This window comes from Nylanderia fulva, unplaced genomic scaffold (genome assembly GCF_048542155.1).
Source record: "Nylanderia fulva isolate GAGA-0341 unplaced genomic scaffold, ASM4854215v1 Scaffold159, whole genome shotgun sequence".
Classification (NCBI taxonomy): Eukaryota; Metazoa; Arthropoda; class Insecta; order Hymenoptera; family Formicidae; genus Nylanderia; species Nylanderia fulva.
In genome coordinates, this window is record NW_028189828.1 from 160,934 (window position 1) to 183,622 (window position 22,689).

A 22,689-nucleotide genomic window follows, 5' to 3' on the forward strand; every position below is an offset into this window, starting at 1 on the left:
ATGCATCTTATTACATTTACATATTTAAGAATTTGTTACGTTACTAAATGATTTTTCCTCAGCGAAAATATCGAGAAAGGTCATCATTTTTTTATTGTTCCCAACTTTTGAAATCATGTATCTTTGTAACTAACAATAAGCTTTAAATTAAAATTCTATTAAAGTAAACTTTACCTAAAATTAACTAAAAAATGTAGTTTTGTTAATAATTTATTTTTTACATTTATTTTTTAATTTACAAAAAATCTTCTATTTTCAATCGTTTATAACACAAAAATTATTAGTGCCTGGACATTTTCGCTGAGGAAAAATCGTTTCCAAATCGCCTCAGGAATCTCCTATTAACGTGTGATACGGTAGGTCTGGGACACCCTGTATATACACCCACATATATATAATATATTGTACAATATATATATATTTGTCTAAAGGTAGTTTTGACGACATCTTGAAGTATAAGTTGGCAGTTTTGACGACTATTGGCAGTTTTCACGACTGTCGTCAAGACATCGCGGTATATATAAAGGCATTCTTAATGATCATATGCACTTTTTTAAATATGCATGTAGCTGCATTTAATTTAAAAAATAGTAATATTTTTTTTTCTATTATAAATATATATAGAGAGGAGTAAAAATATTTATATTACCATTCAAAGCTTTAATATTTATTTCAATGCTTTTCCTTACAAAAGATTAATTTAAAGCTTAGTCTACAATAGAGTCGTAAATCATAATGGCTCCTGCACACCAGCGCGATGACGCGACACGCGATGCGCGATATCCAATGAGCGTGCAGCTTTTCCGCATGTCTAGTCTATATCGTCTATATACGATTTCCGCAAACTCGTTTAGAACATCAATATCATCATGTAGATGAGCAATACATATATTGCAATCGAGTTATTTTATATTAATAGATCGTTTTTTTATGTAAGTGTATAATTGATTATGATTATGTAAGTGTATAGCCATTATCTTTTGATATTCGCATTCACACTCTTTTTGTGATATATCATTAGATTAAAAATAAAATAATATGTTAACCTCATAACCTAACCATACGGATGGCTCGATGACGGAATAAATATTATATTCTCGATTTTGTTTCTGCGCATATTTGCATTTGTTGCAGTTGTTTATACACACACACAAAATGTTTATATTAATATTTGCTAAAGGACGTTATACTGTGTGTTCAAAAAAGAAAAAAGTAAAAAAATCTCACATTATCGCAGTTCATAGTGAGTATATGTATTAATATATAATATCTATAATAACCCTTTCCAGAATTATAAAAAAATTATTCAGAGAATATGATTTGATATTGTCTTGCATATCTTTTGCATTTTTTATATACATTTGTGTACATTTTTATAAACAGATTTTTTTTATTTTGCAATATTTATGTACAGTATTGTGGTATCTAAAATTTTATAAAATTATATTTATTTTTAAATATATTTATACACATGTATGTTATTCACTGTCATTCTACAGATATATTGTAATATTATTTATGCAAAAATAATATTGAAAAATATCTATGCAATAATATTGCATAGCAATATATGTGTATAATGTGTCCATTTTTTATTTTCTTTTTTATGTATAAATTTCAGCAAATAAATCTGTTTTACAAGAAATTGCAGACAATTTGAATAAAGCAATTCCAGCTATAGAATTATTAAATATTTCATCAGGTAATGTTAGAATATATGCATTATTTATATATATACATATATATTAATTTAAAAAATTTATTCAAAATTATACTTATTTAATATATGTACAATAAAATATTATTCAAATTTCATTTCTTAGATGTATCGCTAACTTCTGATACTAATAACACATCAAATGATATATCAAATATGCCAAATTCGAATAAGAGTGAAGATATTTGCGCATCATCGAATGATTCTAATAATATTGAACAATGCACTAAAAGTGACAAAATTGGTAACAGTTTACCGCTGTTTGATATAACACACAGCAATGATAAAAATCCTACATTTTCGTCTAAAAATGTTCCTACTCTCTCTAGTGATGGCAGTCCCAATAAAGTAGTTAATAATAAAATAGCTAATGATAACATGATAAATGGTAAGTCTTTGATATGTTTAATCTATTTGTATACATAATATGTATTGTGCAATTATGTAAATATTTTTTAAATTATAGTTATATTTATTTTTTATAAATTACAAAACTAAATTAAAAATTAATAAAAATAATCTAGTAAATTTTGTTTTTCTATAAATTATGTTTGCGATACAATATTTTATATACATATTTTTTAACTTATTTAATTATTTTTCAAATGCATTATTAACTGCAGATACAAATGCCACATTAAATATTAATACATCGGATATGAATACATTGGATATGAATACAAAAAATATTTGTACATTAGTTGATAAAAACTGTGATATATAATGCAACGTGTGTGATAAAAGTGAATAATACAATGCTTTGTGATGATGCAAGTGCGAATAATGAAATTAAAGATCGTGCATATTTGCATAACGATAATCCTATTACCAATAAAAATTCTAATGAATTAACTAATAATATCAATATAATGAATGGTAAGATTTCTGCATATATCTAATTGTATATGTAAGACATTTTAAATACATTCAATGTATATTTATTAGACATTTTCTTTTTTATGATAATTGTACGCATTACTTTTTATAAAATATTTACAAAATGAGTATTATGTACGTACTTTTAATAAATTGTTATCAGAATAAATAATAAATTGTTATCAAAAACAGATAAAGGGGTTAAGGATATGGAATCTTAATTGTGAAAAGAATAGATATTTTTAAATGTTGGTGTATGATTTTGAAGAATTTATTTATTTATAACCAAAACGCCAAACGTTTTGATTCAATTCTGATTCTTTTCTTTATCAATAGCAGTACAAGAAACTAAAATACACAAATATCATAAAGCAGATTAAATGTACAAATATTAAAGTTGCAGTGGATACAGCATGTCAGAGATATAAAAAGGTGTCATAAAATCAAATCAGCAATGATTTATGCAATAGCAGATATAAAATGGCTGTAAAAATATATAATAACTAAAAAGGTTAATTATTTTAAAATTAATAAAGATGAACTATTTTAAAACTAATAAAGAGAGCAAACAAAGTCAACATGTGCAGGTATTCAAGCAAGAAAAATCAGCTCTTAGTCGTTTTATTTTACAAGTTATTAGTTTGATATTACAATCTTTTTTTAGCTTTCTAATTTGCATATTGCATAGACTTAATTATTACGTAACTGCTTTTAGTATTAATTCTCTATTGTGCTCTTTGTTATTAATAACTTAGTTATATGAGATATTGATTTTATGGATCTGTGTGTGAATTGCACAGAGTTGAAATATTTGGCATTTTATTTATAAATAAAAGTAAATTATATACAATTGATACCAATATCTGCATTAGTCTTTTTTTTTAATTATACATTTTTCTTTTCAGATTCATCATTCATTGATACTGATGCTATATTAGATATTAATACAATATTAAACATTGATACATTAAATGTAAATTCGAATATAGAAAATGTTTGCACGTTTTTTGATATGGAGCAATGCAGCATGGATGATAAAAATGATAATATAAGATCTTGCGATGCAAATAAAATTAAAGACCTTGCGCATTTACCTAAAGATATTTCTACTATTGACAAAAATTGCAATAAATTACTTAATACTAACAACATAATAAATGGTAAGATTTCAGCATATGTATACTGAATATGACTATATACTATTTAAAACAACATTTTAAATATATTTTGCATATTACTTATATTTACAATAAAAATATACATACTCTATAAATTTTTATCAAAAATGAATATAAAAAAAATTCAAAGATGTAGTATCTAAATAAAGTAAAAATATCAATTGGAAGCAATAGTTATTGGTACATTAAGTTTTGAAAATCTTATTTTTATTTTTATTTCTAGATTCATCATTAATTAATGCTGCTGTATTACCCATTGATACTACATTAAATGTTAATGCATCAAATATAAATTCGAATATAGATGATATTTGTTCATTATATGACAAAAACGATATTGAACAATGCAACATATGTGATAGAAATGATATTTTATATGACAAAAACGCCTGTGATATTGAGTAATGCAATATAACTGATAGAAATGATATTGTATATGACAAAAATGCCTGTGATATTAAGATATGCAACATAAGTGATAAAAATGATATTAATATAACGCTTTGTGATGCAAATATAAAGGCAATCGATAAGATTAAGACTATAAAAATTATATCCAATGTAGAATTTAATAATACTTATAAAATTATTGACGAAGGAAATATTTTAAATAAGACTTGCGTCATGGATAATAACAGTTTAAATACTATGTTGGTAGATTTTGCTCCACTTGCAGAATCTACATTAACAAAAGAAAAATCAACATCAGAATGTATGAGTACTAATGCTAATATTGAGTCTGATAATTCTCTTACATCTGAGCGTAATATGGATGACAGTTTCCACACATCAGATTGTTCTGTATCAGAAGATTCAGATGAAGATGAACTTAGCGATAATACAAATCATACAAGTATAAATAAAAGTAAATTAAATAAAAGTAAATTAAATTTAACAAGTTCATTAAATTTATCTAAAGTAAATATATGTGACGATAAAGATATGTACGTTGAAACATCTGATAATCGCAAATTAAAGTTGAGTATGTGTCCATACTGTAAAAAATTGCAATCACAATTTGCAAGGCATTTAGAATCAATACACAATACTGAAGAAGATGTAAAAAAGTTTTGTTTCTTACCTAAAGGTAAATAATTATATATTTTTAATATCTAAATTTTATCATTTTTAATAATCTAAATTTTATCAAAGTAGTAGATTAAGGACTAATCGGAGCTAGGAAACGTAAGAATAAGCGTCGAAATTTCTAGAAATGCTAGAATTTCGACGCTTATTACGTTGCGTTTCTTAGCTTCAATTGGCCCTCAATCTGTTACTTTTATATTTACTATTGAAGCCCTTTGCAATTTCCTAAATTTTATCATTTTTATTTTTTTACAAATTTTAGGTAACCCAGAACGGAAAAAAATTATTGCTATAATTAGACGAACAGGAAATTTTGTATATAATACAGATCCTAACGTTAATAAAGGAAATTTAATTGTATGTCGTCGTCCGGCAAAAAAATTAAACAAGCAAGCGGTCGATTTTATTCCATGTGCAAAATGTAAAGGATACTTTTCTAAGAATAACATTCGACATCATTTTAAGTTATGTACACAAAAGACTGAGTCTCGTCAAAGAAATGTAAAAGTATTAGGACGCACAGTAGCTTGCCGTATACATTATAGTGCAAGTACAGTATTAAAAAGACTAGTATTTCCAGTGACGAGAGAAGATACTATAACTCAGCTTATTAGATATGATGAGTTATTAATTGCTTATGGAAATAAAATGTGTCTAAAGTATCGTCTTCAACACCAACATGACATGATTAGAGCACGATTAAGACTACTAGGACGATTTCTGGCTACTATGAAGGAAATTGATAATACTGTGGTAGATTTTACTTCAATATATAATCCAAAGAGATATGATTATTGTGTGAAAGCTGTTAATAATCTTGCACAATTTGATGAAACAACATGGACATACAAGGTATCTTCTGTAGCATCATCGTTAGAAAATCTCATAAAGCAAGTTGGACAAATTTTAAGGAGCATATGCATAAAAAGACAAGAACTCGAGAATCAAGTTATAGTAGAAAATTTTTTAAAATTATTTGAAGAAGATTATCCTATCAGCGTAAACAAAGTTGTACATGAAACTCAAGGCCGTCGAATGAGACAAAGAAACATAGTTTTACCGTCTATAGATGATATTAAAATATTGAATTCTTATTTGAAAGATGAACGTACGAATGCTCTAAAATTATTACAAAACAATGGATTTTCAATTCAAACGTGGCGAAGACTAGCTGAAACGACATTAGTGTCTACCATGATGTTCAATAGAAGACGTGCTGGCGAATTAGAACGCATTTTAATAGAAGATTTAAAAAATCCTGCGGCTATTTCAAAAGACGAAGCACCTGAGTTACAAAAATCCTTATCGAAATATGTGCGTGTAACAATACGTGGAAAATTAGCAAGAACAGTTCCCGTTTTACTTCATGAGGAATTATTGTCATGTATACAAATGATCGTCAAGTATCGTAAACAAGCTAGTGTTCCCGTAGAAAATCCTTATGTGTTTGGTATAAACTCAACTGATAAAAGAAGACACAAATATTTAAGAGCATGTGTCCTAATGCGCAAATTTTCTGTAGCCTCTGGAGCAGAGATACCAACTTCTCTACGAGGTACAACATTACAAAAACACATTGCTACAATGTGCATTACATTAGATGTATCTGATAATCAAGTTAGTGATTTGGCAAACTTCATGGGCCATCATGAAAAAATACATAGATCACATTATAGGCAATCTGTTATCACAAAAGATTTGGCTATATCACGATTGTTAAAATACGCTCAAGGAGAAGAGACATCCGATGAAAGCAATGAAAGTCAAGAAGATGATAACATAGAATCAGATAATGAACTTAACACAAATATATGTTTAAAAACTACTAATACGTTACCTATATCAAAAAATATAAAAAAATTTCAACAATTTAGAAATGGCGATCAAATGAATAATATATTAGAAAAAAAGAAGAGAAAAGGTATGTTTAAATATATATTTACATTTAATACAGATTCCAAATGTATGTATACATATATATAACCTTTGAAATATATTTATACTGCTTATTAATACAAGTATATAATGAGATAAATAATTAATTAATGAAAGGCTCGTATAATTTAACAAAATTAAACAAATCATATATAGTAGGCCAACTGAACGAGCAAATAAATAAGGTGTAAAAATTTTTATTAATAGTTAAATAATTAAATTAACATTCCGTTACAGAATCGATATAAATTGTAAACGTTTCGACTGCACTACAGTCTTTATCAATACATAAAAGTTAAATATTAAAATACAAAGTTAAATGTTAAAAATACAAAGTTAGTTAAATATTAAAATATAAAATTGAAACGATTCTTCGCTGTTGACCAATAGATATGCAAGGCGATTGGTCTGAGATGCCAAGTTATGCGACATTTGAGCATGATTATCGTTTTAACAAGTCCTTTTCCCCGATATTTCAAGTGTGTGTTGCGAAGTCTGAATACCAAATGGTAAGAGATAAATAATAATATGGTATCTATAATTAACATAAAAAGCATTGGATATAGGCATATGTTATAATATTGATATTTTATAGTGCATTCCTTCGATTCTACAAAGAAAATTAAAAAAAAATCAAAAAAGGAAACAGTTTATGATAATAAAAATGTGATAGAATCTAACGATGAATATGAAGATGACGATGAATATACAGATTTAAGTAAAAATAGTTCAAGTAATCAATCTACAAGAATATTAAAAAAACCGGAGAAATGCTTAGCAGGAAAGATAGTATAAATAGTAGTACAGAAAAAAGAAAGAAGAGAAGTATGTTTAAATAATGTTTATATATAATACATTGGTATAATTTATTCTTGATATAATTGTATATAAAATTTGCTTATAAGTATATTAGTACTTATAAGCAAATTTACTAACATAATCTTCATATTTCAGTATCTCCTTTTGGTCGTAAAAGAAGACAAGCTAATAAAATCCGATGGACTGATAATGAACGCGAAGCGGTCTTATCCTCATTTTCAGTCAATATAAAAAATAATAAATTGCCATCTTTTAGTCAAATAAATGAAATAAAAGTCAAGTATCCTATATTGAAAAACCGCACAAACGCTCAAATAAAATCTTGGATTAGTAATCAAATAAAAACAAAAAGTTAATTATTTTAAAGGTATTATTATATATATTTAAAAGTATAACTATTCTAAAAATTTGATACGTTCAATACAAAAAGACAAAACAATATTGAATGTTTTGTTTTTTTTTATTTTATTATATTGAAGAAGAAAATTACTATATTTAAGTTCTGATATATTTTACTTAGATACAAATTTAAAATATATTACAAAAATTCTTTGAAAATGATGAAGAGTAGATTCATATTAAGACATATGTATTATTTAAAAGAAAGAAATTATATAGAAATTAAGATTTCAGTAATTATATAAATATATTGGATTGGATGTTTCGTTTTGTTTCTTTAATTTTTTATATTCAGGAAGAGAATTACTATATTTGAGTTTTGTTTTGCTTAGATACATTTTATTATATTCAAGAAGAAAATTACTATAAATTTTGTTATATTTTGCTTAGATATAAATCTAAGATGTATCACAAGAATTCTCTAAAAAAGATAAAGATTGATTTAATATTAAGACATGTATTCATTAAAATAAAGAACTTATATAGAAATTAAGATCTCGGTAATTATAAAATACATATAAAGCAATATATTCAGTGCATTATTAACTATAAACGTTATGCGTATTTGTGATTATATATGTTATATAATGTGATTTATATGTATACCATTCAGAATTAAATTAAAAAGATTATTACTCAATATAATACTAGAAATGTTCTCAATAAATTAAGAAATAATAATAAATATGATATTTTTTATTCCAAGCAATCTAATCGCCCATTAGTGAATAGAACATGCAATACTAAATTAGTATCGCATATACGTATAATTCAAAAACAGGACGTATATGAACGTAGCCTATAATTGGGTCCTTAAAAAATTTTAAATCTTTATATCTCAAAAATTACTACTTTCCTTAAAAACATCTAAATCCTTACATCTCAAAAACTACTGCACAAATTCGTTGTAAAGTATAATTGTAAATACTTTTATTTTTTAATTTTACAAAAACCTTTTTCCTATGGTGTTTTGAGTCACAAGTTTCAACATACAACATGGAATATGTTAATAATTTAAGACACATTTTCCTAATTATATATTTAACAAAAATTATTAAATTATTATAGTTTAATTAATTAACTTCAGATTCTTTATAATAAAATAGTTACTTAAAAAAAAATAAAAATTATATACATATATCATAAACTAATATGTGAAAATATCCAATGCATAAAGAAATTAAAAATTTTTCTGTCACGTAAAACAATCAAATTAAGTAAAAATATTAAATTTTGCTTATATACTAAAAATTCTCTATTGTGAATTTTTCTTTATACTACTATTTCGCATATAAGTCTGATTTAATTTTTCCTACATAGGACATTAGTTGGTATAATATAAATCCGATTTAATTGTCTTATTACATATATTGTAGTAACAGATGTAATGTTCACATTCCTGTAATTTGTGCAGAGTATATATTGTATATGTATATAATATGTATACATGTGTATATATGTATAATATAATATAATATATATATATATATATATATATATATATATACATACATTTGTTTCGACATTTACATGATTAATACCTTCTTAACGTTTCGGCTGACATTTCAAGCCTTCTTCAGCGCAATAAAAATATTTTAATTATAAATTGAATTGTAATATTAAACATTAAAGACAGTTATTAACAATGTCAAGATAATACATATATAAAATCAGCTTTAGATCTCGTTACATATGTTGCTAAACAAGTCATTGTGTATGACAACCACCATTACTGATACATACTGAGTTCGACCGTACCATGCAATCACTTATGAGTATAGACTTCCTGATTTACTGGTCAAGAGAGATATCTTGATTATATCTTCATGATGAAATGTTGTTAAGCATTAAATTGAGATCTAAATAAACAATATCTAATAATTTATGACATGAGATATTTAGTAGAAGACATAATAAATATATATGTTTGACGTAAGAAGAAGGTATTGCTAATTATGAAAAAGCGATCTTCATTAACATTCACAAAGTATCGGAAAGGTCAACCACAACTTTTCAAGAAAAAAAGTTTTTATATAATTATATATACAAGTATGTGTCCATATAATGTTTTGTTTCTCTTAGATACTCTACTTATTATATTTTTTAAGAAGAGAGAGTTTTTTTAAGTGATGTTTGTAATTAAATCAATATTTTTTTATGTGTATGTTGTGTATGTACATATATGTATGCATATATAATCTTCTTTTCTGGATTTGCAAAATTCGAATGAAAACTACATGAGAAAAAGAAATAAATATAATAATTTTATTATTTCTTTTTTTGCATTAAGAAAAATTTGTACATGCTTTACAAGTTTTAATGTTCTGTTATTATTGATAAAAAAATTGATACTAGAAGTTTATTATCAATTATTATGATATGAAAATATTCAGAGATATATAATTAAAAAATGCTAACATTTAGCTACCATTTATTATAAATTTTATACAACATTTAATTGATTAATTTTACAAATTACGAATTTAACAAGGCTCTGTAATATAAATATAAATAAATTGAGAGTGTCAAACAGGCAATAAAAGCCAAATCGCAAATGACAATGCGTTATCCCAACGAAACTAAATTTTTTCGTTAGGATTAAAAACCTGTGCACAAGGCACTAAATTTTACTTGAACACGGCCAAGATTAAAATTGGAATAATCTCTACAAGAGATTTATAATTCCATACATCCCCTGTTCCCCCCTTAAGGAAATAAATACGAGAGAAAAATATAGATCCGAAAGTCGCTGAATTGGGAATCGAACCCGAGATCTTTCGCTTGCCAGGCGACTGCTCTTCCATCTGAGCTATTCAGATCCCTTCGATTCTATACTTTTCTCTGCTATATCTATAATAATGTTGATAAACAAACGCCTTTAAGCCAGCGTATACAAATTAAGAATTTAACAAGGTAATATAAATATAAATAAATTGAGAATGTCCTCCAACTTTTTTAAAAGTTCAAGAATATATACGAATTCAAGAACATTATAGGTTAAAATTTTGTCCTTTACATTATGTGCATTGAACATCTTTCGCCATTATGATTAATTTTGGATGACAAAACTACCATATATCTTGTATATAATGTCAGAATATTTACAAGACTACCATAATTAACTTTTTTTATTATAATTATATTGTTGAGAATAATAATATCAATTTTTCCTCTTTCGTAATGTATACAATTTATTTATATATAAGTATATGAAAAACCTGTAAATCACCATTTCTGACATCAACGATAAAGTGAGGACAACATAAGAATTATATAAAAGAGAGACGCAACCCTATCAAAACGTATATATATACATTTGGTACTCTCTGCATAACTGTTTATAAAATTTGCCTTAAATATATGTACTCAAAATTATATCACCTTTTGATTTTTCAGCATAACTTGCTTTAAAGTGCATGGATCTCTACTCGAATAATAACATGTTTTGAAGGACGATATAACATATATTGAATTATAATTTAATGTTATATCAACTTTCAAAACATATTATAATTTTATAGAGATCTATTCACTTTAAAACATATTATGCTGAAAAATCAAAAGGTGATATAATTTTGGCCGGTACTGTATATGCAGGATAAGCCATTTTAATCAACGCACGTAAATATCTCGTATAGTAAGCAAGATGGAAAAAAGTTTTTCGAACAAAAGTTTTTTGACTATATGAGGGGCACATAAAATGGTGTTATTGATTTGACCTTGTATAATCATTTAAAGGTCACCTGCAATTTCTTAAAAAGAACCTGTTATTTTTCATTACATATTCTTATAGCTTATCTAAAGAGCTTTTCAAATCCTATAATAAAGTGTTGTTTGATGGAGTACTTTTAAAATTATAAAAGTTTAAAGTTTTTACAATTTTTTGGCCTAAAATGTAAAATATCTTGTAAAATGTTCAGTTCAAATCAACGAAACCATCTTATGTCCCCCTCATAGTCAAAATACTTTTGTTTGGGACATTTTTTCCATCTTGCTTACTATACGAAATATTTATATGTGTTGATTAAAATAACTTACCCAGTATATGAAACACTTATCAATTAGCCTTCGATGAAGAATTAGCAAATCAAAGATTAGAAGATTAGAAGATTAAATTAGAAAAAATCTTTTCTCAATGAGAAAAGTCGACCAAAATGGCATACCAATTTTTTCAGAAATATTTTTATTAATTATTACTGGCGGACCTAAAGGACTATTATTTGTTAGATTAGAAGATTAGAAACAGTGTAGCAGAGACAGACCTCTTCCTGTTTGAATCGAATCGTTTTCTTTCAGCAAAGTAAATTTTTCTTGTTCTAAGAAAATTAATACAAAATTGTTAAAAATCAATTAATTTTTTAATAAACATAATGTAATTATTCATTGTGCACACTCTTTATTTTTATTTTTTTTATTTTTTTAAAATATCATACATGGTCGCTTCAATAAAAGTAAAGCTGTAGTGGACGCAATTCAGTTTTAATACGATTGTGTGTTTAAATTTTTTAACACAAAATTTATTCTAGCCAGATAGAGGAAAATCAAATTATTCAACGAGCAAGATGGCTACAAAAATGGAAAGTGACATCGTCATTACAGGCATTTCAGGTAATTATACCGATTATGTCGACCGCGGTATAATCAATTTTATTATAGAAATGAGATACATTCATATTTTTTCCAGGTCGTCTACCTGAGTCCTCAAACATTGAGGAGTTTAAGGAGAATTTAATGAAAGGATTAGACATGGTTACCGAGGACGAGCGACGTTGGACACCAGGCATCCTCGGAATACCATCCAGATTTGCCAAACTCAAGGATCTTAGTAATTTCGACGCCTCTTTCTTCAAGATACATCCTAAACATGCGCACTCAATGGATCCGCAGCTTCGCATAATGCTAGAAGCGTCATACGAGGCGTTAATTGATGCCGGCGTCAATCCCTCAACCCTAAAAGGATCGCGTACTGGCGTGTTTATCGGTGTTTTCACTTCGGATGCGAATAATTTTTGGAAGAAAGATCCAAATGGTAGATACATTTGTTAAATTTATCGTGAAAATTTCCATCGTAAAATTACACCGCAAAAAAAGCCTTTTTTTTAAGTAAACAAAAAAAATACTCATCTGTTTGCAGGATATGGATTACTCGGATGTAGCAGAGCGATGTTTGCCAACAGAATCTCTTACGCTTTTGATTTAATCGGACCTAGTTATTCGCTGGATACAGCCTGTTCCTCGGCCTTGACTGCTATGCATCAAGCGGTTCTTGCGATGAATATGGGTGAATGCGACGCAGCCATCATCGGCGGATTGAATCTCGTGCTCGATCCGGCTTATAGTCTTCATTTTCAGCGATTGAATATGCTGTCCAAAGATGGCTTGTGTAAATCATTCGACATTATGGCTGATGGTTACGCGAGAGCCGAAGCAGTGGTCGTAATATTTCTGCAGAAATCAAAGGACGCACGCAGAGTGTACGCCACGGTGATAAACACGGCGATAAACACAGATGGCTACAAACCCGAGGGTTTCACGTATCCAAGCAGTGACACTCAATACTTGATGTTGAAGGAAGTGTATAGTAAAGTGGGTATCAATCCCAAAGATGTAGTTTACATAGAGGCGCATGGTAGCGGTACCCAAGCGGGTGATCAGCAGGAAATAAGTGCCATCGATAGACTGTTTTGCAAAAACAGGAAGATACCGCTGCAGATCGGCTCGGTTAAATCAAATATGGGCCACTCAGAAGCCGCCAGCGGATTATGCGTGCTAGCCAAGGTACTGATTGCGATGGAAACCGGTGTGATCCCCGCAAATCTGCACTTTACTATTCCAAATCCGAAGATTCCCGCATTGATCGATGGACGTGTTCGCGTAATTGACAAGGCCACGCCGTGGAATGGCGGTCTCGTGGGTATCAATTCATTTGGCGCCGGTGGCGCAAATTCGCACGTCATTTTGCGCAGCAATCCAAAGACAAAGGTGTCATCGGTGCCAAAGACCATAGAGTTACTACTACCAAAACTGATAGCCGTGTCGGGTCGCACGAAAGAAGCTATACAGGTATTATTGGACAAGGCGAATGAGCATCGACAGGATGACGAGTTTCTGGCTATACTGCATACTGTGCACCAGAACAATATAGCGGGACACAACGTTCGCGGCTATGAGGTACTCGCTCATGGTGGTACCCGCGAGATGGTCGAAATGAATAATGGCAACAAACGTTCCATTTGGTTTTTATTTTCCGGTATGGGTTCTCAATGGTCAGGTATGGGCCGCGAACTGCTCAACATCAAAATGTGCCAACATAGTCTACAGCAATGCGCAAACATATTGAAGAATCATGATATCGACTTAATGAATATCATCTTAAATAGCACCAATGAGACATACGAGAACGTGATGCTTGTTACGGTATCAATGGTGGCCATCCAGATCGCTCTAGTCGACTTGTTAACACTTATAGGCATTCGACCAGACGGCATAATTGGACACTCCCTCGGTGAATTGTGCTGTTCATATGCCGACGGCGGGTTTACGCTAGAGCAAACTATCTTGGCAGCTTATTACAAAGGCAAGTCGACCCTAGATGCCAATTTAAAACCAGGCGCTATGGCAGTAACCACATTGACTTGGGAGAAAGCCAAGGAGATGTGTCCACCTGATATCACTCCAGCTTGTCACAATTCTGCAAATTTGGTCACCATTTCTGGTCCAGTCGCTTCTGTGAAGAAGTTTGTAGAAGAGCTGAAGAGCAAAGAAATCTTTGCTAAAATAATTGACTCATCTGGCGTCGCCTTCCACAGCAAATACATTCTTCCGAGTAAATCAATATACCGTGCTTCGCTCGACATGATTATACCAAACCCGAAAAAAAGATCTCACAGATGGATCTCCAGTTCGGTACCCAAGGCCGCATGGGACAGCCCACTCGCGCAATTCAGCTCATCGGAGTATTTCATAAACAATCTGGTGTCACCTGTGCTCTTCCAAGAAGCGATGGCGCACATCCCAGAGGACGCGATAATTATCGAGATCGGACCGCATTGCCTGTTGCAGTCGATTCTGCATAGTTCGCTACCGTTGACAATTACCAACATCTGTCTTCAAAATCAAAATTATTCAAACAATTTGATCTTTCTACTGTCTAATATAGGAAAGCTGTACACGGCTGGGGCGCAACCTGATATCTCCAAACTATATCCACCGATCAGTTTTCCCGTTAGTCGTGGAACACCGATGATCGGACCTCTGATCAAATGGGATTATTCCACCAAATGGGAGGTACCCATTTTCACTCAGAAGTCAAAACAATTGTCTGGAGAACATATTGTAGAAGTAAATCTGTCGAGAGAAACGGACGCATATCTAATGGGACACAAAATCGACGGGCGATATGTTTTCCCGGGCGCCGGCCTCCTTGTGATGGTTTGGAAACTCTTTGCGAAACTACATGACACCAATTTCGAACAACTGCCAGTAATCCTCAAAAACGTGTGGTTCCAGCGCATTACTTTCATCCCGACGAAGAAAACGATCAAGTTTTCGGTAAATATTTTTGAGAGAAAGGGCGACTTTGAAGTCCGGGAAGCCGATTCGATCGTCGTTAGCGGAAACATTGGCCTTGCCGAAGCTACCGAGAAGGATCAGCTAGACCTGCCGCTGCTTCCGATGCCACCCGATGGATTTGTATTGAACACCGAGGACGTTTATAAGGAATTTAGATTGCGTGGATACGAATACAGCGGTATTTTCAAGGGGATCAAATCCTGTGATAATTCCATCACTGTCGGCGAATTACATTGGTTCAATGAATGGTCCTCGTACCTGGATAGCATGTTTCAGTTTAAATTATTGTCCATCGATCGGAGATTGGTGTATGGCTCGAAGATCCGCTACGCCGTGATTGATCCTGTGCTTCACAAACGATTGACCGATGCGTTACCGAAAGATGCTGGATTATCGATATATCACTATAAAAACATCGAAGTCGTCAAATCGGGGGGTATCGAGATTAGAGGGATAAAACTTACCACATCTCAACGACAGCAGATTCAAATCAAGCCCAAGTACAAACGTTACGTTTTCGTGCCATACGAAAATCCGCGCAGCCTGGTCTTGGAAGATTTAGCGAGAGGAAAGCTGCACGCACTCACTGTGCTATTGCAAATTGCCTGTGAGAACATAACGACGTCGAGGATCAAGGCCATGGAAGTTGCAAACGATCGAGACGCAAGAAGCCTCTTGGCGCCACTTATACTCGATATTTTTGATGGAGAACCATTAGTTAATGTAAGTATACTTGCTATAGAATTTTAATGTCATTAATTTTTATAAGACAAAATTTTATTACATATATCATAAACCTTTTTCTTTGAACATGTTCTAAGTGCGTGTAAACATGTCACTTCCTTTGTTTTAGATTGACCTACAAGTGGCCGTTAATTCCGCAATTGATGATTACGCGACAATTTTCAATGAGATAAACGTTAACTTAGTGAAATGGGATGCAAACGATGCATTTTTAGGTTCAAATATGCATCTCGTCGTAGCGGCGGAAGTTCTTTCTAGCCAATCTTACACCGTTCTTAAAAACCTAGCAAGTGCCTTAAATTCCAGTTGCTTTATTCTTCTGAAAGAGACTGCCACACAACTCGACTTAAACACTGCGCTGAAGAAAGCGAATCTGATATTGGTCAGTAAACAAATCGACACCTCGGGAAAGAGTTACATCTTGTTGAAGAAACGAAAGGAGAAACGAGAATCAATCGTAATACAGATCACAGGAAAGAATTTCTCATGGTTGGAAAATGCAAAAGCTGTGTTGAAGAAATACGACAGCAATAATCAAGAAATTCTTTTTGTATCCCAAGGCGAAGAATTATTTGGTAAAATTATAAACAAACATGCTTATATATATATTTCTTTAAATGATTTTAAAAAACTAATTTTTAAAAATATTTATCTAACGATTATTTTTTTTTTCGAACTTTATTCTCAATCATCTAATCAGCGAATTAACATCTTATCTCTTTTTATTTGCAGGTCTAGTTGGATTTATGACTTGTATCCGGCGCGAGATCGCAAACGTGCGTTATATCTTTATCCAAGACAGCAACGCTCCCAAATTTGACTTATCCTCCCAGTTTTACGCGCAGCAACTAGAAAAGGAATTAATGGCTAATGTTTTGAAGGCAGGTCAATGGGGCAGTTATCGGCACTTACAATTACATCAGCCTAACAACGTGCGAGTGGAGCACGCCTATGTGAGTGCACGGACTCACGGAGATTTGAGTAGTCTAGAATGGATTCAAAGTCCATTAACTTCTGGTCAGACTAAACATTTAGATAAACTTTGCAGTGTATACTATGCGTCGTTAAACTTCAGGTAAGTTTCGGCGAACGTTACTTTTTGCTTGTTTGATTGATAATAAACGGAGATCATATGTTGTCACTATGATATAATAAATACTTGTTAAATTTCAAACTAAATGAATTTTGTACTATTGTATTAACAGGAATATTAATCTGGCGATCAGTAAACAACTAACGGACGCCCTTTCATCGGTAGAGATTAATATAGAAGACTCTGCCTTAGGACTAGAATTCTCCGGAAGAGACGCAAACGGCTGTAGAGTGATGGGTATAGTCAAATCTAGAAGATTGATGACCACCGTGTTACCAGATTCCGGTTTTCTTTGGAAGCTGCCTGACAAATGGACGTTGGAGCAGGCGGCGACAATACCGGTTGCTTACGTCACTAGTTACTACGCTCTGTTTCTACGGGGTCAATTGAAGGCGGACGAAAGCGTGTTAATTCATAGCGGCGCGGGCAGCATCGGTCAAGCAGCGATCACCATCGCTCTGCACACCGGCTGCACAGTTTTCACCATCGTCGACACTCCGGAGCAACAGCTTTTTCTCAAAAAAGTCTTTCCGCAATTGATCGAGAAGAATATTGGTAATTCTCGAGATACGAGTTTTGAGCATCTGATCTCCGACCAGACCCAAGGACGTGGAGTTGATGTGGTACTGAACTCGTTAATTGGAGAGAAACTGCACGCCAGTATGCGGTGCCTCGCGAAGAACGGTCGTTTCCTCGAGATCGGGAAACACGACATGTTGAATGGCAATCGTGTAGATATGTCGGTATTTTTAAAGAACATTTCCTTCCACGGTATATTTCTGGAGACGCTGTTTGACGAAAGCGAAGATAAACAAAAAACGATTAAACTGATGACAGAAGGAATCGCGAAAAGCGTAGTGCGTCCATTACCGACAACCGTATTTTCGAAGCAAAAGCTCGAGGAGGGATTTAAATTTATGATGACGGGCCAGCATATCGGTAAGGCACTGTTGAATATTCGACACGAAGAACCGCAAAAACACATGATGCCGATGTCGAAGATGATGACGACCGTATCGCGCTCCTACATGCATCCGGAGAAGTCGTATGTGCTAATCGGAGGTCTCGGTGGCTTCGGTCTAGAACTAGCCAACTGGATGGTCGCTCGCGGCGCTAAAATCATCATTCTTGTGTCTCATACCGGCATACGCACCGGATACCAGATGTTGCGGATACAACGTTGGCGCAAGAGTGGCATCAAAGTCGTCATTTCCACGGCGGACGTGACGACGCCTTCTGGCGCCCTAAATTTGATCGAGGAGAGTAACCGGTTGGCTCCGGTAGGCGGTATATTTAATCTGGCCGTTGTGTTGCACGACGCCTTGTTCGAGAACTTGCAGGTGGTCGATTTCGAGGCTGTAAATTTGCCAAAAGTCGATGTTACGAAGAATCTGGACATGGCATCGAGAAAGTTCTGCCCGTCGTTAGATTTTTTCGTCGTCTTCTCGTCCATATCCTGCGGCCGTGGCAATCTGGGTCAATCCAATTATGGTCTCGCAAATTCGGCCATGGAGAGGATGATGGAGCAGAGAAATGCCGCTGGTTTGCCCGGTCTCGCTATTCAATGGGGTATTATAGGAGACGTTGGATTGTATATAGGTGAGACTTAGTTTTCTATTTCTTTCGATCACTTTTTGGATTGCTTCTTATGATTCTATATAAACTCCTACCTATGTAAAAATACCTTCAATAAAAATATACACAATAGTTTGCACGAGACTCTTTGAAGAAAATAATTATATATTCTATTATGTTTTTATTAATAATGAGATGATGTTTTTTATTAATACAAACATAAATAGAAACAACTTTTTATTGCAAAAAAGATATAAATACATTAAAGTATAAGAATTGGAGAGTATGAATTAATTTATATAAGATAATTACAAACTAAATAATGTTATCTTTAAAAAAAGATAACAAAATAAATGTTTGAATAAATAAAATGTTTTAGCTAGATAAAGTAATAATCATTTATCATATTCATATCATTCTACCATACTCTTATTTTTTACAGATACGATAAAAAATAAAAATATCAATGAAGGTATTTTACCACAACGTATGAGCAGCTGTCTTGCAACCATGGACATTTTTCTTCGGGAATCGTATCCTGTATTGGCATCCACAGTGATAGCCGAAAAGCACAAATCCGTGAACGATGGCAAAGTTAATTTTGTTGAAGTCATTGCCAGTATCCTTGGTTTTGAAAATGTCTATTCGATGAATTTCAATGACACCTTCGATAAGCTCGGCATTGATTCGCTAGGCTACACAGAGATCAAGCAGATTCTTGAAAGAGAATATGATATCATATTATCGTTCCGAGAAATACAAGCCTTGACGATAAGCAAATTACGAGATTTATTAACTGCGACCGATGTATCTGGCAATTCTCCAACGAGTTAAAAAAAGTGTAGATAAGAAGATCGCAAGTCTTTTGCAGTATACATATATATGTTAAATACAAATTAATATAAGATATTTTTTAATTTTTTAAATATTCTTTTTTTAAAACTTTTCTATGTCACGTACCGACAAATTTTCATCGCTCTCGGTTAGATTTATCTTAACTCAAACTAACATCCGATACGCGGGATCGCTAGAATTTGCTTATCGTCACGTATTGACAAATTTTTATCGCTCTCAGCTGGACCTATCCTAAACTAACATCCGATATGCAGGATCGCCAGGGTTGTTTATAAACCTTATAAACAAAATCTTATAAACAAACCGAGATAAGGAGCCTCCCTCCTTCAAAATTCATAGATGGAGGTGGTAAAATTTCGAGTATAAATAGGGCTAGAAAAACGCTGTGCATTGCAGTTGAAATCTTAACGAAACCTTTGTCGTAACTATAGCTCTCCGCGAACTTCGACTGTCATCCTTCGTTTCCTTATTCTTACGTTACGACTAATCCAGTATTTTAGACTTATAATTTTGTAACCACTCATAGAATAAAAGATAATTGATAATACCGCAATAAGCTCAGTTATTTGGCATCTGATCCAAGTTTTGATTAAAATTTACATATAACGTAGGACATCTCCGAGAGCGGGGAACGGACTTTTCGTTGACAAAGAGTGTAGCGAATTTGTAACCGGCACTGTCGAAGATTGTAGCGCCTACGAACACTGCTCTTGGTGTATGAAATTATTTACCATTACTCTCAAATCGAGCTTATCCCTTTCGCTGCCAAAGAGCGTAGCGAATCGGACTAGTCGCTGCCTTGCGTAGGGACTTTAAGTTCATTTTGGGAGCTTCCGTCGTATTTAACATTCTCATGAAGAAAAGGGCAAGTAAACGGGTACAGCTCAAACGGCTCAGATACCAGATAAAACAAGCGATTGATTTGCAACAAGATTTCTTTCACCTCTCGCAAAAACTCCAAGATTTAGAGCCAAACACCCAAATCGAGAAACCTCCTACTATTCCTTACCAATTTAACTAACTCCTATTAACGTCGAGCCTGACTATCCCGACTATCGCCGCATTAACAAAACTGATCCGCGTTATAAAGTTTATAAACTAAGATTCCTGTTCGGGACTGAAAACTAAGTACACACAACCCGTCCAACTCTCGGGTAAAGTATTTAAATATACTGACCCAAAAACGGACGAACGAAAACGTAACATCTAATATCTGAATGATGGTGATTGTATTATACTGTATTTTATAAAACTAATACAGTTTCTCTAAAATTATACGATTAATTATACGATTGTATTTTTAAATTGATCTATTAAATTTAACGTATTATAATTAATCTTGTGTTTTTACTTGTTTAATACAATTATGTGTATTTAAATAAGTATAATGAATTTTAAACATTCGAATTTTCGAAAAATGCTAATTCAAAATGAAGCTCTTTCATCGTTGCTAGTTACTTTAGGCGTCAATCAATGTGAATGGCTGTGGTCATTTATAACGTTGGACACACTTTGCAAACAAAGAAAAAATATATAAGGGCGATAATACATGTATTATACGTAAAAAAAGTATCATACATAAGGTACGTTCAAGAATTATCCTTTTAGCGCTTTGACCTTATTTATCAACGTTTTTCCGAACGAACTCATCTTATCATTTAAGCCCCATACACAATGCCAGGCAACAGGCAATAAGAAATAGAAAATATCCACCAATAAGAGCAGAGAATATCTTCTCCTTTTCCGATTGGTCGTATTTTTTATTTCTTATTCTTTTTAATTTTTAAAAAATTTCTTACATCCCGATAACAATATTGCAGTCGCCCACCATAATTCATAATTTATTATTATTTATTAATACAATTTTAATAATGTCAAAGTCAACTATAATTTATAAATTACTACACATAAAATAACTAATAATTAAAGATGCACCTGCATCGGCTGCAATAGTTATTAGCTCATGTATATAGCGTTATCTGTACGAACGGAAATCCCCTCTTTCATTGAAACGTTGTAATATAACCACGAGATTACGAACATGTACACGCTTTTGCAACTTTTAATACTTGGCATTTTCGTTACTTTGCAAAACTCATATAAACGTAAGTATTTTATATATTATTTTTTTAGAATAATTGTTTCTACATGTAGTACGAATAGTGTAAAAAAATATCAATTTTATTTTTATTTTTTTATCCAAGATTTTTATATAACTTATATATGAAGATATTTTTTAAATGTAAAATTGATATAAAATTTTTAATTAGGTATTTATATAAAGATTTATAATTATAATAGAAATTATGTTATAAATATCTTCATTTTTTTTCCTGCAAAATGGCTTTTAGGTTTAGACTAACTAGACGCTTTACATCTTGACATTTCATCTAACAATTTTCTATTATGATGTCTATCTATTATAATAGATATATAAACTTTTTAAGCGTATAGCTTTATTGTAGTTGACCTGAGAACTGTACATTTATAAATTTTACTTAATATACACCCGTTTCGAGCAACAAAGCAAAGTTTTCTGACCAATAACTTACTCCCTGAAAATACGGTATAACACAAATCGGAAGTTGATACGAAAATTCGAAATTTTACTAAAAAAAGATTGGAGGTTTTTAATTTATACAATTTTCACAACTCTTATTTCAATTATTTATTCTACCCATCGAAAGTTTTTTGAGAGCAGGCCGCCATGTTATTTTTCTGAGTCATTAACAAATTGGTACTCTGGAATTACGAGCAATTATTTTTCATTATACGGGCTAGTATGAATTTCAAATCAAATCTCTATAAACGACTATTATATTTTGTGCACTAAGAATAAC

The 22,689-nt window shown here is 31.5% G+C and overlaps 3 protein-coding genes across 6 annotated transcripts; all 3 read left to right on the plus strand.

Moving 5' to 3' along the window:
- Positions 1 to 536: 536 nt before the first annotated feature.
- Positions 537 to 4,270, plus strand: LOC114942175 (uncharacterized). Its single transcript, XM_029317472.2, has 5 exons — positions 537 to 1,243; positions 1,622 to 1,702; positions 1,824 to 2,105; positions 3,499 to 3,753; positions 3,995 to 4,270. The coding sequence occupies exons 1-5, from the start codon at positions 1,156 to 1,158 to the stop codon at positions 4,174 to 4,176; spliced, it is 888 nt and encodes a 295-aa protein (XP_029173305.2). The 5' UTR covers positions 537 to 1,155; the 3' UTR covers positions 4,177 to 4,270.
- Positions 4,271 to 4,370: 100 nt separating this feature from the next.
- LOC114942171 (uncharacterized) lies at positions 4,371 to 8,256 on the plus strand. Of its 3 annotated transcripts, none has more exons than XM_085480701.1 (4): positions 4,371 to 4,858; positions 5,120 to 6,778; positions 7,388 to 7,617; positions 7,747 to 8,256. In XM_085480701.1, the coding sequence occupies exons 1-3, from the start codon at positions 4,396 to 4,398 to the stop codon at positions 7,585 to 7,587; spliced, it is 2,322 nt and encodes a 773-aa protein (XP_085336827.1). In that variant the 5' UTR covers positions 4,371 to 4,395; the 3' UTR covers positions 7,588 to 7,617; positions 7,747 to 8,256. The 3 variants fall into 3 exon arrangements, with proteins under 3 accessions (XP_085336827.1, XP_085336828.1, XP_085336829.1); XM_085480702.1 differs by lacking the exon at positions 7,747 to 8,256 and adding an exon at positions 7,183 to 7,301 and having other exon boundaries at positions 7,388 to 7,527; XM_085480703.1 differs by lacking the exons at positions 7,388 to 7,617; positions 7,747 to 8,256 and adding an exon at positions 7,030 to 7,250.
- A 3,522-nt stretch (positions 8,257 to 11,778) lies between these two features.
- On the plus strand, positions 11,779 to 21,186 carry LOC114935524 (fatty acid synthase-like). 2 transcript variants are annotated; one of them, XM_029308373.2, is made up of 8 exons: positions 11,779 to 12,310; positions 12,537 to 12,618; positions 12,695 to 13,039; positions 13,145 to 16,305; positions 16,436 to 16,901; positions 17,059 to 17,401; positions 17,532 to 19,018; positions 19,437 to 21,186. In XM_029308373.2, exons 2-8 carry the CDS (start codon positions 12,573 to 12,575, stop codon positions 19,826 to 19,828), a joined length of 6,240 nt encoding a protein of 2,079 aa, XP_029164206.2. In that variant the 5' UTR covers positions 11,779 to 12,310; positions 12,537 to 12,572; the 3' UTR covers positions 19,829 to 21,186. The 2 variants fall into 2 exon arrangements, with proteins under 2 accessions (XP_029164206.2, XP_029164209.2); XM_029308376.2 differs by having other exon boundaries at positions 12,541 to 12,618.
- The last annotated feature ends 1,503 nt before the right edge of the window (positions 21,187 to 22,689 follow it).

What these genes read in the sequence shown, in the direction of transcription:
- LOC114942175 (XM_029317472.2), top strand. Translation starts at nt 1,156, where the DNA reads ATGTTTATATTAATATTTGCTAAAGGACGTTATACTGTGTGTTCAAAA. An exon ending in ATTATTAAATATTTCATCAG is followed by an intron (nt 1,703 to 1,823) that starts GTAATGTTAGAA and finishes TTCATTTCTTAG; the next exon opens with ATGTATCGCTAACTTCTGAT. An exon ending in TACTAACAACATAATAAATG is followed by an intron (nt 3,754 to 3,994) that starts GTAAGATTTCAG and finishes TTTTATTTCTAG; the next exon opens with ATTCATCATTAATTAATGCT.
- LOC114942171 (XM_085480701.1), top strand. Translation starts at nt 4,396, where the DNA reads ATGGATAATAACAGTTTAAATACTATGTTGGTAGATTTTGCTCCACTT. An exon ending in GTTTTGTTTCTTACCTAAAG is followed by an intron (nt 4,859 to 5,119) that starts GTAAATAATTAT and finishes TACAAATTTTAG; the next exon opens with GTAACCCAGAACGGAAAAAA. An exon ending in AGAAAAAAAGAAGAGAAAAG is followed by an intron (nt 6,779 to 7,387) that starts GTATGTTTAAAT and finishes GATATTTTATAG; the next exon opens with TGCATTCCTTCGATTCTACA.
- LOC114935524 (XM_029308373.2), top strand. Translation starts at nt 12,573, where the DNA reads ATGGCTACAAAAATGGAAAGTGACATCGTCATTACAGGCATTTCAG. An exon ending in TTGGAAGAAAGATCCAAATG is followed by an intron (nt 13,040 to 13,144) that starts GTAGATACATTT and finishes ATCTGTTTGCAG; the next exon opens with GATATGGATTACTCGGATGT. An exon ending in TATGCGTCGTTAAACTTCAG is followed by an intron (nt 17,402 to 17,531) that starts GTAAGTTTCGGC and finishes TTGTATTAACAG; the next exon opens with GAATATTAATCTGGCGATCA.